This window comes from Pezoporus flaviventris, unplaced genomic scaffold, assembly GCF_033815535.1.
Source record: "Pezoporus flaviventris isolate CSIRO_AGI_PZ_B2104156 unplaced genomic scaffold, CSIRO_AGI_Pfla_v1 ptg000029l, whole genome shotgun sequence".
NCBI lineage: Eukaryota > Metazoa > Chordata > Aves > Psittaciformes > Psittacidae > Pezoporus > Pezoporus flaviventris.
The window spans coordinates 6,974,138-6,989,722 of NW_026892577.1; the positions used below are offsets into that span (position 1 = coordinate 6,974,138).

Here is a 15,585-nt window from a genome sequence, read left to right on the forward strand (position 1 = left end):
GCTGGGAGCAATGAGGCAGCCTTCTCCTGCAGGGGAAGGATTTGGGAAGGGGAAAAGCCAGGCGTCAAGGCCTGGAAAGGGTGATGGGGCTCAACCCCACAGCAAGATTGGGCAGGCATGGAGGTGAGCAGAGCTGGACATGGTTATGGCAGGGCTGGAGGGAGCATTCCAGCAAAGCCCACATCAGCACAACCTCTGGGTTGGAGGCAGCAGGGCTGGTCCTCACCTTCCAAAGCACAGGCAAGCAGTTCTGCTGTGTCAGACGCAGGGAGTCATTGCCCCCATGGAAAGCAGACCCTTGAGTATTTTATTTGACCACAAGGGCACGAGGTTTTGAGGAGGACACAACCCTGGGGCATAATTTCAGTTTTAGGCACCTTTTACTTTTGATGGGAAGTTGGGAGAAATCAGACATTTGAGCTGTGCAACCTTCACCAATTGAAAGCCCACCAAAGCCCCAGTGCCCTGGCCCCAAACCCACTGAAATACTCTGCAGTCTGTACTAGACATTTGGCCACAGAGACATCAGACAGCCAGAGGGATGGGGCAAGAGTAACCAATAGCTGCTGGATTGCCTCCTGTCCCAGGCACCATCTCCTATGCCTCCCTGAGGTCTGCTTTGTAAAACCCTCCATGGCCAACAAGACCAGCTGAGACCAGAGGAAGGACAGCAGGATCAGGCTCTCCTGGCCTGCAAAGGCCATCATGAGGTGACCAAGGTGTTCATATCTGGGCCATCATCGGGTGCCCTATACCCAGCAGCGATGCTGCTTGCCAGCCCTGGTCCACCTCCCAGCTTGCTGAGCACCTCAGCCACTGACAGAGTGGGGCTGTGAAAGCAGCAGCTCCAGCACTGAGCTCTGGTCACTGATTTTCTCACCAAACAAGAAGCAGAGCAGGGAAGCAGGGTGGCTCCAAGCACCCCAACAGTGAGAAGAGCAGGAGCCAGAGAGTTACCTGTGTCCCAGAGAGTTACCTGTGCTCCTGAACAAAATGAAACACACACTAAAGCACTCGCAGGATCAGCACCTCAGGTCCCCCCACCACCACCTTTGGAGCTACCTGTCACTTGTGGCAAAGAAGCAGCACAGCTGAAGCCGATGGCGAGTGGACCCTGTGGTCCTCAGGGAGGCAGACAGCCACACAGCAGCAGCACTTTATCTGGTGGATCCCCATCACCCTCCTTCAGGGAGGGTCTCTGCAGCACTGGTGTGAACCCATCCAGCTGGAAACAAAGTCCCACTCGAATGGACACTTCTGCATATATCAAGAAATGTCCCTTCCAGCCTAATCATTTCTAATCCCATCTGCAGCCTAATTATTAAGAACCTTTCAACCCAGTAGCTGTAAATGCTGCACCAGCCTGGCATCCCCACACCCTGGAACACTGAGCTCTTTAAGAAACAGGAGTGCTTTTACTGGGGCATGAAAGGGGATAAAGAAAATAAAGACCAACAAGTACCAAGGACTCATTTGTTATTATGCCACTGCCCAGTGAATGGAGCCATTGTTCCCTACCTGGGGTAACACCACCTTTCAGAAAACACCAGTGCTTTTCCCAATGTGTTCTTTAAAACACACCAAGCCCAAAGCTGCCGGAGGAAGGGCGAACAGCTGGAAAACAGAATGGAATAAAGCAGCTGACATTATGCAGAGGGTTTCACACTTGATCTGTAAATGCTCTTTTATTTAATAAAAATAATCATCCATTGTAGCAAGTTCTGCTCGTGGTTTGGGGTTGGGTTTACATTAAAGCACAGGTTATTTGCTTTCCTCACCTCTTGAGGAGTCAATCCTTAAAATGCAAGTGAATGTAAACATTGCTCTCCAGGTCTCGAGATGCATCCGGGGACCCTCGGAGTTAATCACAAAGTCGTAAGAGAGAGCAAAATCAACAAAACACTTCCCAAAAGTAAAAGGTTGGGGTTTAAAGCCTCTTCCTATGCACCACATGACATCAGAGAAGGCAAATTCCTCTTAGACACAAGACGTAGACAAACTTTGCTTCCTCCAAACAATTTCTATGACCATCAGTTCTCGATAAAGCTGTTTTCATAACATTAAAAGGTTTTACAGACTCATTTATTGGGATGAATCAAAAGCTTTTCCTTTCAATGCTCTCCAGACATTTCTCATGGCACAAGGATGTCAGATTTGTTCTGTCCATTTCTGTGTTATTATATTTTAGCAGAAAGAGCTGAAAGACATTTCAGGAAAGGAGTGTAAAAGCAGTCAGTATCGACTCTCCCTCCTGCTCCAATCTCACGATATTTACACGTTTTAAAAAGGAAGGAAAAAAGCTGAATTACACTAGAAAATACTGGAGAAACTGTCGGTGAAGTTTCCCATTCTGGAGTTTTTGCCCTGTATAAGACTGAACGAGGGAGTATTTCCTAGGGAAGATGAGACTGGCGGATCAGAAACTGAACTCTTCTCCCTTAACTTGGAAAGAGGGAACCGCCCTGCACACAAACCCCTTCCTCTCCTGCAGGAAATCCCGCAGGAGTTAAACCATCACAAATCAATACAAATGAGATAACGTGATACACTGAGCCCTGCCCTTTGCTTTGAAATGTTATCTATTTACAGTGGGAGGCGGGGGGAAGCAAGTTAGCATCGAACACATCCCCGGTGTTGCAGTGTGGTATAATACCAACCAAGATTAACTCATGGGGAGCTTGGCTGCGTCCCAAGCTTCATATTGCACGGGAAACTGCCTGTCACTCCATCGCTGGGATGTCCCTGCCTGCACAGCAAAGCCACTGCTCCGGCAGGGTCTGCTTTAGTGAATAACGAGCAGACAGTTACAATCTCAGTTGCATTATATCACAGGCAACACAGAAATCAAACAGAATCAGGTACAGGATAAAGACATAACAACAAAAATAGCCAGGCTGGTGAGTGAGGTCTGTGATCCTAACATATATAGCCAAAAAAAACCAACAGGCAGGACACTGAAAATGTTGGTAATATTATCAAACTGATAGGTAGGGGGAATGGCTCTAGTCGGTCAGTGGTTTTGAGTGAGGGGGCTTTGGGGAAAAGAAGGACTTTTCAGGCATCCAAGATCATTAAAGCATTCACGACTTCAAAGCTGCTTGCCTTACAAAAATTAAGACATTCAAATTCAGGATACAACACTGCATTTTACAAGGTGGGGGGGGGGGGGGGTAAAATTAATTACATACAGAACTGGGGGAAAATAAAAGATACAATGAAATAGAAAAGCCAACACCTCTGGGGTGGCATACTCCCTCTTTGCTGTTCATCTCACGGAGCTGCACACTGCTTGTCGTTAAAGAGTCAAAGTGAGCAGTCACAAAAAGATCCACTGAGAGATCCTGGCAAAAGGAAACCCAAAACTAACAGAACAAACCAAGCAAGTCAAAGGCCGTCCTCCCCTGGAAAGCCAAATGCCATGGCTTGGGCTTCCACTTGCCTGCTGCTCCTCACTGCTGCTGACCAGCATTTCCATAGGCTCATCTCGGGGTTTAAAGGCTTCCTGCTCACGAGCTGAAGGAAACAATCCCGTGCAAGCACAGCCCAAGAGAGCCGTGCCTCGCTCTCCTGCAAAGTCTTGAGTTAGTCCTGCCCATAGCAAAGGGTCCTTCAAACAATCCTTTTCCTCTCTATCCTGCAGAGGATCCTTTTGAAGGCCCGTCTGAAGTCATGGTTGAAAATGGTATAGATGACGGGGTTCAAGGAGCTATTGCAGTAACCGAACCAGAAGAAGAACTTGAAGAGGGTGTCAGGCACGGAGCAGCTCTTGCAGACGGCCATCAGAGTGTAGGTGAAGAAGAAGGGGAACCAGCAGATGACAAAGACCCCGATGACCACCGCAAGCACAAAGGTGAAACGCTTCTCCCGGTTCTGCCTGCCCCTCCACCGGGACCCTTTGGTGTTCCTCTCCTCCTCCACTTTCCTGGGCAAACTGTCCCCAGGCTTAATCTGGCTCAGCTTAGTCTTGGTCTTTCCCTTTGGTGGTCTCTCCAACTTCTTACACTGGTTGTTCTCCTGGTGCTCAGAGGAAGAGGTCTCCTCCATGTCTATGCCGTTGACCTCTCCCTCCTGCCCACTGCCACCTCCTGCTGCCTTCTCCCCGTTATGCTGAGCTGTGACTGGCAGGTCCTCCTTGTCGGTCAGGCCGTTCTGCTTCTTCTCAGGGCGCTCTGCCCTCTTGTTTATTGGCACCCTGGTTCGCCTCTTGGCTATCTGGTAGATGCGCATGTAGACCAGGATCATGATGAGGCAGGGGGCAAAGAAGGAGCCAATGCAAGAGGAGATGATGTACCACTTCTCATCATTGATCTTGCAACCTGCCACCCCCTGGTCAGCCTGTTGCCCGCTCTTCTTCTCAATGGAGATGAGTGGTGGGAAAGAGATGACGGCCGAGATGACCCACACAATGAAGATGATGCACTTGATGCGGCGGGGGGTACGCTTGAGGTTGTACTCGATGGCCTGTGTGATGGACCAGTAACGGTCGAGGCTGATGGCACACAAATGCACGATGGAGGAGGTGCAGAACAGCACATCCAGGGCCAGGTAGATCTCACACCAGACTTTGCCAAAGTACCAGTACCCCATCACCTCATTTGCCAGCGAGAAGGGGATGACCAGCGTGGCCACCAGGATGTCAGCTGAAGCTAAGGACACCAGGAAGAGGTTCTGGGGGGCCTTGAGCGCCCGGCTGGTGAAGACGGCGATGATGACCAGGACGTTGCCGAAGACGGTGAAGAGCATGAGCAAGCCCGCCAGGCTGATGAGGGTGATGGTGGTGTGCAGGAGGTACGGTGTGCCCCATCCCGGCCCGGCCCCGCTGTCATTGAAGGTCCCGTTGGTGCCGAGGGTCGGGTAGCCCTCCTCCTCCCCCAGCTGCCGCTGGTACTCCATGGAGGAGAAGAAGTGGCCCCTCTCGGTGAACGGGCGCTCCAGGTTAAACATCAACCCCGGCTGCGCGGACACCCGCCCTTCGCCCCCTGCCCCACCCGCACCGCGCCCCGGCTCCGCGGGGCTCCGCGCTCCTACCGCGCCGCTGGCCGGGGCGGAGCTGCGCGGCGGCCGCCGGGGGGGTGCGAGCTCCCGCGGCTCATGCTGGGGCGCTGCCCGCCGGGAGCCGCTCAGCGGGGCGCGGAGCGGGGCTGGGGCTGCAGCCGGTGGCGGCTGCTCTGCTTCGCTCGCCGCCGAGCAGCTTTATAGCCCCGGATCAGGCCGGGGCTGCCGCGTCAGCCCCACGTGGGGAGCTGCCCCCGGTGAGCGCACACACACACACAGACACGCACAGGCACACACACGCACCGCCCGCCCATCCTGCGCTCCCCCCGCCGCCCCCCGCGCACTCACCTCGCTCGGGGCTCATTCACGGACACACTCACCCGCTGCCCGCCCGGCCCCTCCTGCGTTGTGCACTCCCGTTCACCCCCAGCACCTCCGCCTCAACACACGTCCCAGACCCCTCGCACCGCTGCCCCACAGCTCGCACCGGGAGCAGAGAGCAGCGGAGCCCGGTGGGTGCGCAGGGGGAGCGGGCAGGGTGTGTATTCGGGGGGTTCAACCATCGTGCAGCGCTGCGCAGCCCGCGGGGCTCTGGGCATCCCCGGTCCGCGCTGTGATGCTGAGCGCTGCCGCCCCGTCCCGCGTGTGCCCGGCGGCACCGACGGGCTCTGCTGCAGGTGCCGGCTGCCCGGCCGCGCCCTCTGGAACTCCCGGGGGCAGCGCTCGCCTGACGGCCCCGCGGGGTGCAGGGCAGGGCCCCGCTCCCGTCCGCGCCGGGAGCAGCGGGGCACGGGCGGAGGCACCCCCGGGGGCGGGCGCTGCCCGCTCCGCGCTGCCGCCGTGTCGGGCGCCGGCCCCGGGCAGCACGGGGGGGCAGTGGCACCTGCTGGCCGCGGCGCATCACTGCACCCGCCGCTCGTCTTCGCCCAGCGCCGGACCGGGGGAGCCCTCCCCGAGGGAGCGATGGGGCAGCGGAGCCCGGGTTAGGGCAGAGCCCTGCTGTCAACCCGACTCAACCCCGCAGCACCCACACGGGCTCCCATCCCATAGCCCATAGCTCCCATCCCGCACTCTTGCCCCTGGGCCCTTCTCGTTGCCTCCCCCGTGCTCCCCGCTGGCTCTCCCCAGCCCCACGGGCGGGAGGAAGGGATGCAGGCAGCCGGCCCAGGCAGCAGCTGCCCCACGGGATGCGCCGGCCTTAGGGAGCATCCCCAGCAGCACAGCAGCTGGCATCACCCACCTGCACGGCTGCAAGAGCAACACGGGACCTTTACAATGCCAAAAGAGCAGTAGTGACGTTCCTGGGAGCCCGCCCGGCCCCCAAGGCTGTCAGCTCTCAGCATGTAGACGTTACTCACCCACGCAGCACACGGACTCTGGCCCTGATCCTCTTGCTTATGGTTTCTTCTCCCTCATTTTCAGACGGCTCTGATGATGCTCACTTGGTGCTCCAGATTCAGGCAGCTCTCAATTAATCTCTGTGCTGAACACTCGGGCCAATGAACGTATGCTCTCTGCGAGATGGAGGAAGCCCTGTCATCTTTGTCCCTGTACCACACACTGTTATAAGCCAGGCCCAGGAGTGACAGTGCCTGGGAGAGAGGGAGCTGGAGTGGGAGAGACAGGGTCTGGAAGCCAGGGAGCACAGCCTCTGGGGCTGGCACAGGGCCGAGTGAGGAAAAATGAAGGGGAATCCCACTGTTGGAGCAAGGGAGTGCAGGACCCACTGCACCAGTTTGGCTGTGAAAAGGGCATCTGCAGGGGGTCACTTAAAACCTGTAAATGAAACCCAAGGTGACAACGTGCATACACAAAAGATCTCAGAGGGTAAATGTGATTATATAACCATAGAGTCCACTGCAAGGGGAGGCACAAATGGTGAAGGGATTCACCTAAGTCCATGGCAAGGCCCGGTGGGAGGTTGAGGAGATGATGGACTTTGTGAGCATCTCCTGTGTTCTGCTTGTTGCAGGGACCTGTGTGCTCTGCAGGAGGATGCACAGCTCTGCCCAACTGGGTCTTCCTCAGTACGGGATCTGCAGGGGCTTGAGATCACCTCTGGCAGAAGCCCCCTTGGTCACTGCCTTGATGGAATGACCCAGAGAGAGGGAGGGTGCAGATCCGTGTCTGATAGAGATCTGACCAGTTTGACCTCAGCACCATACTAAGGCCACTAGGGACCACCTAAGATGCTTTGCTCCAGACCTGAGCTGCTGCCCTTCTGGAAACCCCTTGTATGCCCACATGTTCTCTGCAGAACTGAACTTCATTCCCCAACATAGGCAGAGGATGGATTTAAACAGGAAAACATGACCAGATTTTCTGTCTCCTTTTGTGGCTGGACACCCTCCACCTGCCTGAAGCTAAATCCAGACAACAGCATCCATCCCGAGCCACCGCATTACAACAGCAGAGCTTTGATCAGGGCTATTTGCTGGGACAAAGAGCATAAGGGGGACAGGTAAGGCCAAAAGCTTTGTTCCAGAAACACCAGTAGAAAGCTGGGGTGGCTTTATGTTCATCTTGGAGAGGCTGAAAACCTGCCTCATCAAAGGCACCTGCCTCACATTGTTGTACATTGTTGTGTGCATATCTCTGGTTTTATTGACACCAGAAGCACTCGGAGCTGCCTGCAATATCACTTACTTATGCCAAGTCTCCCTTTATTGCCTCTGCAGGTCACCTCATGTATCTGCCCAATTCTTGAGATCAAAAGTGCTCAGAAACTGACAGGGCTGCCAAAGACCCTTAAGATCTCTCATGACAACCCTGTCCTGCAGGACAGCAGCCTTTATGGGTTTATACAATGATGGTAATTAGAATATTCATAAAGCCTCAACTCCCAGAGTTCTGGGATTAGGCAAGAAACTTGGATTTGTAGCCCCTGGAAGAGCATAGAGAAAAGCTTTGGAGGGTCTGAAATAACAGCTAGTGAATAAATTCATAAATCAGTCCTGCAGCATTTGCATCCAGATGCTCAGCTTTCAATCATGTGCTGCTGACAGCTCTGATACCAGCTACTCCGCCGTCTGAACTCCGTCAACAAGTGCCTGATGAGAGCCCATAAACCAGCCTGCTCTCCAGCAGCACAGTGCTCAGCTGCGCTGCAGGAGCCTGCCCTTTCCCTGGGAAGCAGCCTGCTTCCTCGGCAGAGCCGCACAGGGCAAGGGGGAACAGCCTGGGCACACGGTGCTGAGCGAGGCTGGAGGGTATCGATCCTCTGACAGATCCCCCTCCGCCAGCTGCTGTCCCAGGCGGGCAGCAGTGCCCTTTCCGTGAGTCGGTGTTTAGTGTGCGTACACGGAGCGCGTCCCTCGCAAACAACCTGACCTTTACGGCTGGGTTTGGGTCATTCATTAGGCACGCTGCTTCCATGTGAATGCATCTCTTCCACCCATCAGCTCCGGCATCGCTTCCAGTGGTGCGGCGGAAGCCAGGACCACCCCTCTCCGGCTGCCTCTCGGGGAGGAGCCGGGAAGCATCCGTGAGGGCTCAGAGATGCTCGCAGCACGGAGCAGATCACATATGGGGAGATAATCTCTGGAAAGAATCGCTATGGTAATAAGGCTGCAAAATGTGTGTTTTGAACAAGCAGCCTCAGGAATTAATTAATTTCCAGAAGAGCAGTGAGATTCTGGCAAGGAAAGAAGCAACAAGAGATGCTGAAGGACAGAGACTTGCTTTTCGGACAGTCTGGTTGAGGCTTACAGAAGCTGGACAAACCTAAAGCTGTCTCAGTGCTGGCAGCAGAGACTCTGGGGGGGACCCATGAAAGGGGCAACCACTAGAACCAGGTGCAGACATTACCTCTCAGTAGAAGCTACTTGCTGACTTGACACAAGCAATCAAAGTGGGGAGCTTTGGTGTGGAGCCATATAGGTGCTCCGTGACCAGAGGTGAACTGCAGTCAGTTTGCTTTGTACTAGGAGGTCTGTGGTTTGCACTGATCTCAATATTTGCACATCCATGGCAGGAAGCCCTCCTTGTGCCTGATCTTGCTGACAGGTGTATTTGCATAAATCAAAGCAGGGTGTCTTTCAGGAACATTCCCTTTAGTCACTGGGCTCCTCTGGGGGCAACACACTGAAATCCCATGGCTGCTCACCCCTGCTGGACTACTGATGGAGTAACCCTTCATGGCAGCACTGGGTTGGCCAGTTTTCCTCCAGGCCTACAGCAAGCAGGGGCATCCAAGTCACATACATGCTTTTTCCCATTACTGAGTTAACCCCAGGAGGAAAAACTCTGTAGGACCCACCAGGGGAAGAGGAACAAGACCTTCTGCAGGCAAACCTGGCACTGCTGGATGCAGTGATGCCACTGCAAAGTAATAAAAACTAACCCAGCAAGCACAGCATCGCATTCCCAGGCAGGTGTTTCAAAATCCATTTTTTCCATGCATTTTAAAAAATAATACATTTTTTAAACAATCCTCAGAAACATGGCTGCTCTGCCCACCCCTCCGGCTGCTTTGGGACCTCTCCAGGCACTTCTCCTCCTGCACACACATTCAAACCCGCAGCCTGCCCTTTCCCCATCCGCCACTGCACATGCGAGGCTGAGGTTTGCTCTTTTCCCAGCTCTCACAGCAAAGGCTTCTGCAGAGCCGTGTTTTCCAACAGAGTTTGTCTGGGCTCAGCTGCTGGATGTACTTTCCTGAGTTATGTGAATAAACCAGCAGGAAGCGGATAGCTGCGGCAGCAGCCTGTGCTAGCACCTAATCCCCTCGCGTGCGGGGATGCTGCCGTGGTATCAGATGTTCAGAGGGGAAGGAAAGGAGGCACACTGAATATTACCTATGGCAGCAGTTCTTCACTACCCCCAGCTGCAGAGCTGGCTCAGACCAGCACAAGATGGATCCTATGTGATCATCTGCTCCTCCGGTGGTTTTCTTTGCAGGCAGCCTGAAAGCTCTGCTTGCTTGCCCTCATTAGCTGCTGCTCATGTTGCCTGCCCTGTTCGGCAGGATTTTAACTGCCAGGTTTGATTGCACAGCCCTAAACCAACAGCCAAGAGAAATGTTTCTGTGCTACAGATCATAGCATGGCAGCCGGGGTGAGGTGGAGGCTCAGGGGCTGCGCTGTTGTGAGCCTCTAGTTTGGTTATTCATTATTCACCTTCTTTTGCTTCTGCCTGGTGGCCCCTGCAACATGAAAGGTTCATTTGAGCTCTGCAGGAGTGATGCACAACAAGAAACCTCTCCGGCTGCCTGCGTGTTGCTGGCCTTGAGTCTCTCAGGCACTTCATGCCTAAGGGAGAGAGCAATGTGCATTTTCTGTCTGTAGCTAACACGAGTACATGCACGCATGTGCTCCTCTGTGCCAAGTGCAGGAGAGTGTGGTTTTGTGCAGTCCTATTTACTTTATCCAGTTCCCTATGTGAGAATCCTTCCTCCTTACTGCATCCTGCAACATGGCCAGAAGCACCTCTGAGGCCATCCCTCAGTGCTGGGGAGCAGCTCCATCTCCCTTCCCCAGGCTTCCCAGGCTGCCAGCTCATGAGGTGGATCCCACTGAAATTAGCCAATAACAAAGGTAATTAAAAATACCCAAACAGTCTATGGATCATCCCTAATACATTACAAGGAGCTTCCATACTGCTCACCATCAGCTCCTTGCTCAGGGGACTGACTCACTGCCTCACTTTACCAGACTACAATGGGCTTTTCTGTACATATGGGATCACACAGCCAAAACACAGCCCATCAAGTGATAACAGAGCACTGCTGCGCTCTTGGAGCCTGCATCATCAGCCTCTCCAGGCAGCGCCAAGCCAGTGGCTGTCCAAGCCTGCAGTGCAAGCAGAGGCAGTGCACAGATGGCCAGAAGGGTTTTTATAACCAGCTTTTTGGTTCTGGCCAGCAGGCAGGGAGGAGAAAGGTTGGGCTCCACTCACTTCCCTTATAACCTTCCCTAAATGAAACCCATCAGGTTTCTGCAGCTCAACAGGTTACCATTCATCAGTGCAGCCAGCCCACTTTTAAGGCAAAATTGAGGCTGCCTCACTTTCAAACATTTAATTTCCCAACTGGGAGAGGTTAACATTCAATTACTCAGCTGAGGAGCAGCTTCTTCGTTCAAGTTCCACTCCCTAAGGTCCAAGCGTGTCTCTGCCCTTTCCCTCCCTGTCCTTCACCATCTCCGAGACTGACAATGACACTACCTCTGGCCAGGGGCTGCAATCAGTAGCATCCATTCAATCCCTCTTGCAAAGGCAGAGGCTCCCCAGGTGAGCTGTAACTCTCTGGTTCACTGCACATCCACAGCAAGCTCCTTTGGCATGGCCAGAGCAAAGCAACCAGCTCTGAAAAGAGAGAGTACAACAAGAGCAGCCAAGCAGGGATTAGAGGCTGCAGTTCCCACTGGCACGGTGTGGTCCTCACAGTAGGTCCAGATCATCACGGGAAAGGGGGAGCAGATCATATACCCCCTTCAGAAACCAGACCGCAGCAATCTGCTAGGGGGGGAGACAGCTTTCCCGCATCGGGCAGGTTTGCTCTTTGCATTTAACCCAGCTTGCCATGTCTGCATGAATCCAGGGTGGCAGCACTAGAGTTAAAAAGATCAAAGAGCCGGGGCTGCAGCAGCAGTTCTTGAAGGCTGAACTCTACAAAAGGTCCAGGGGATAATTGCCTGAATTGCCAGGTTCCCAGAAAGCAGAGCGCATCAGCATGGTTTCACAGGCAGGGAGGCCACCGGGGAACACAGCAAGACTAGCTGAGTTTTCCCTTATTACTTATTTCACCATCTAGTGGCAAAAGCAAATAACACTGAGAAGCCATCCAGGAGCTGCATCTGGCTCTGGAAGGAGACCTCTCTTTGCACCAGCTTCCCCTAGTTACCCCCACATCTGGGGACACAGGGGAGGGCACAGGGCAGCATCCACAGCCCTGCAAGTCCGCTGGTCCTAAATCATGGCTCTGTATAGACTCCTCTGCATGGAATGACTCCCATCCCAGGACCATCTGCCCATGCCCTGCTGTAACCCACAGGCTCCTGTAGCTTCTCCTCCCCAGGTGCCATTGGCCACCTCCTGAGCCAGCCTCTCCCCAGAACTGCCTGGCTGGCTCTGGGGAAGCCCCGGCTCGCAGGGGGACAACAAACAAGGGTATCTGCAGAAGAGCAGCACTGGGTAGTGCAAACCCAGGTGTCCTGGTGGCCAAACCCAGCTTAGCTAAAGGCACGGGCTGAGCTAAGCCCCCAGGAAACGGTACTGGGGTGAGCAGTCCTATCCTTTCCCCACATCAGCTGAACTGTTAGCAGCGCAGTGTGTGAAGGAGAAAGGGTGTCGGAAAGGAACACAAATACAGAATCACAGAGTGGTTTGGGTTGGAAAGGATGATCGTCTAGATCGAACCCCTCCGTCTTCAAGAAAAAGCCTTCATGGTGGACTCAGCCAGGCGTTACGAGCACATGGATGCTGGGAAGAGCTTGTCTTCAACTCTCTATAGGAGCATTCCCCCTGTCCTCCTTTGCCATCAGGCCATGCAGAAGGAGAGATCTCCCCCATGCCTAGGCCCCCTTCCCACAGTCCACTCACTTGCACACAGCAGAAATGCTTACACATGGGTCTGCTCTATGGCAGGGAAGGACCCTGCGGGACAGCTGCCAGAAAGGAGAGTCACAGGGCCAGGATCTGCCCTGTGTTTGACCTCTACTGGTGGATGGCCCAACACCTCCCTGCCCCGTGTGCTGACAGCCAGGAGCTGAGAGCAGACAGGAACGTTCCTCATCCGGCAGGCACAGGAGGGAGGGTTCCTCTCCCCAGAGCCAGGGTTTCCATCCTCGCAGTGGTTTGCAGGTCCCACATGCCACATTTCCGCAGAGGGAGATCTATCATCGCTACCGTTCTCGTTCCTCATTGCCTACAATACAATTATCCCTATGCAGATTGCAAGGTACAGCTGCTTTTTTTTTTTTCCTTTCCAAATCAAGTTTAAACACCGGCTTTTATTTGCTTATTCATCAGCTGCTTTTCAGCAATACAAAATACTGCTCTCCCCAGGAAGCATTTCTCCTATCTGGGAATACTATACCAAGGGGGGGTTATGTGTAATCAGGACAAAGCACTTAGAGAAGGCAGGCTGATAACACTAGATGCTGAGAGAAGAGCTATAATACGTCTCCACTTGTGCTTTTTCAACTCAGATATTCCTTTTCCCTTGAAACGTCCTAGGTAGCAAGGGGAATTCCTGCCAGATAAAATTCAAGAGCAAAATAACCCGTGTCTTTCCCTGAAGTGTAACAGAAAACTAAGCACATACCAACAAGCACTAACCTCTCCTGCTACAAATAAAGCTCTATTCCTTTTTTCACCCCAAGAAGTCATTTTCAGACAGAGGAATGGCAGCAAATTCTTTTGCCACAGCTTTGCCTTTGCAATCCAATGAAGGATACAGCAGGGCAGTGCTCTCATCAGCACAGGATGCCATCCCCATCCTCACAGGGCTTGATGTCTTTCAACACCCTCTGCCTCCCTAAGAGCAACCGATGAGAGCTGTAGCTCGGGGCAGAGAAGGGAGAAATCTCTAACTACTGCGTGTACAATCCTGCTTTTCAGCCTGTCAGCACTAGTTAAATGCAAGGGCAGAAGGGCTGAAAGGGAAAGCAAACTTGATGAGAAACACTGGAGCATCCCTGCAGCCAGGGAGCATTGAACCTGCCCTGAACTCTTCTTTCCACTTGTTGAGGCCAAGCCATTTACTGGGTCACAACCACAGAGAAGTGGAAATTGCCGTACAGCATCCAAGCATTACCAGGGCCGTAGTCCCAGCGCAATCAGACACATCGACAGGAAAACAGCACAGCCGCAATCGTGAGGCTTAACAGCACCTTTTCAGTTCAGCTGGGCTAAAAATACCCCCTGGATCACCAGAAAGGCAGCTCACTGCAGACTGCAACTGGCTTTAACTGACAGACCCTCAAAACTGCTTTGTTGAGGAGACCTTCCTTGCTGCCCTACAGGCAGGACGCATGGGGATCAGCTACACAGGAGCCAGGCTCGGGTACTACCAAGGAGGATTCCCAGTGTGTCCGAGCACTGGGATACGTCACCAGGCCAGCAAAATCCTCTGGAGCTGGTCAGTGAAGATCACCTCTGATTCCTCACTACAATCCAAGCTCAGTTTTCCTTAAGCAGAGCAAGAGTGGTAAAAGGGAATAGTGGCAACTTTAACACGTATCTTCAGAAAATGTAATTTTTTTTTAATGATTCCGGGGAATTAAATGTCTGCATGAAAAGAGAATGACATTTTCTCATTACTATTTCACCAACAATTTAATTGTGAGAGCATGTGGGTTTTCCTAAAGCAAAAGCAATGAGTATTACTAAGCATTACACATATCTCAGAACTCTTTACGGGCCCCTAAGCACTCTATATCACTTCAAAAACTAAGACATTTGCCCTTATTCCTAAATGGTTTGGAGCAAAGATCGGCCACAGAATTGCCATTTAATCAAAATTCATTTCTATCTGCGCCTTGATATGTATGCCAAGCCAAATCTGTTATCTGGTAAGTACTAAGACATCAAAACCCTTCACAGGGACTCTGAGACACCACGTAAAAGCCTGTCTGGGCTCTACAAACCAAGTGTCCAAAGAGCCAACAGAGAAGCTGCAGAGCAATGCACAGCTGTGCCATTCGCAGCAGATCCATCTTTTATATTTCCCTCTCCCAACCATCTGTTCCCAGATCCCTTTTTAATCCTGGTGCCTCCTTTCTGTAAAAGAACTACAGAAAAGGGGCTCATAGCTGATATGACACAAGTTCAAAAGACCAGGATGCACCAACAGGTATTTGGAAGAAGAGATTGATCCTATACCATGTGTTTGCTCTCCCTGCCCTTCTCCACTTCAGCTCAGCACAGCATGGGAAGCACCAGGGTGGGATAAATCGCTGTTTGTAAGGAGAGGGAAACCTGAAGTAGGAGAGATGGCAGGTGAGAACACAAGTGAAGAGGATGAGACCAGATGTGACACTACAAGAGCACACATTGAAAAACCAGGCACTGCAGGAAAAGCCTCTCCTTTCCATGCAGGATTCTACTACTTCCAAAGTACAGTTCTGTTTTGATGTGACATCAAACCCCACCACATTTCAAACACTTCTTCACAAGAAGGGATGGCTTGGCTCCAGGAGCATCCATCTGGTGGAGCCACAGACGCAGGAACCTTGGCATGCTCTCTGCCCTGCCTGCCTGGGCAGGGGCTCCGCAGGGGACCCACTTACCGCTTGGCTCAACTTGCTTTTAAGGAGTTCCCTCCAGTGCCTCTCACCCCTTCCAGGCAAAGCTCCAACTCCAAAGCTGCTGGAAATGCCTCTTGATCCCCCACACCAGAACTGTGCTGTCTGGTGCAGCTTCTTGGGAGGCTGGAAACGCCCAGCAGGCCTGAAAAGAAGTACTTGGAAAGAATTAAAAGATCTGAAATCAGAGCTGCCTCACTGACCACCAGCTCCCTACCTAGCTGAATTTCTTGCCTTCTGCTATTCTGGCAAGGACAGATGATTCCAACTTCTCAGTTATAACTTCCCACACTTAACATACTTGGCAAGGACCAAAAAAGGCTGATGGGCATCCAAAAAGCTTAGG

The 15,585-nt window shown here is 52.9% G+C and overlaps 1 protein-coding gene across 1 annotated transcript; it reads right to left on the bottom strand.

Moving 5' to 3' along the window:
* Window positions 1-1,666: 1,666 nt before the first annotated feature.
* ADRA2A (adrenoceptor alpha 2A) lies at window positions 1,667-5,304 on the bottom strand. Its single transcript, XM_061458770.1, has one exon. It carries the CDS (start codon window positions 4,942-4,944, stop codon window positions 3,610-3,612), a length of 1,335 nt encoding a protein of 444 aa, XP_061314754.1. The 5' UTR covers window positions 4,945-5,304; the 3' UTR covers window positions 1,667-3,609.
* Window positions 5,305-15,585: the final 10,281 nt, after the last annotated feature.

Bases quoted from the DNA above. Each gene is read 5' to 3' on its own strand.
- ADRA2A (XM_061458770.1), bottom strand. From the start codon at position 4,944: ATGTTTAACCTGGAGCGCCCGTTCACCGAGAGGGGCCACTTCTTCTCC.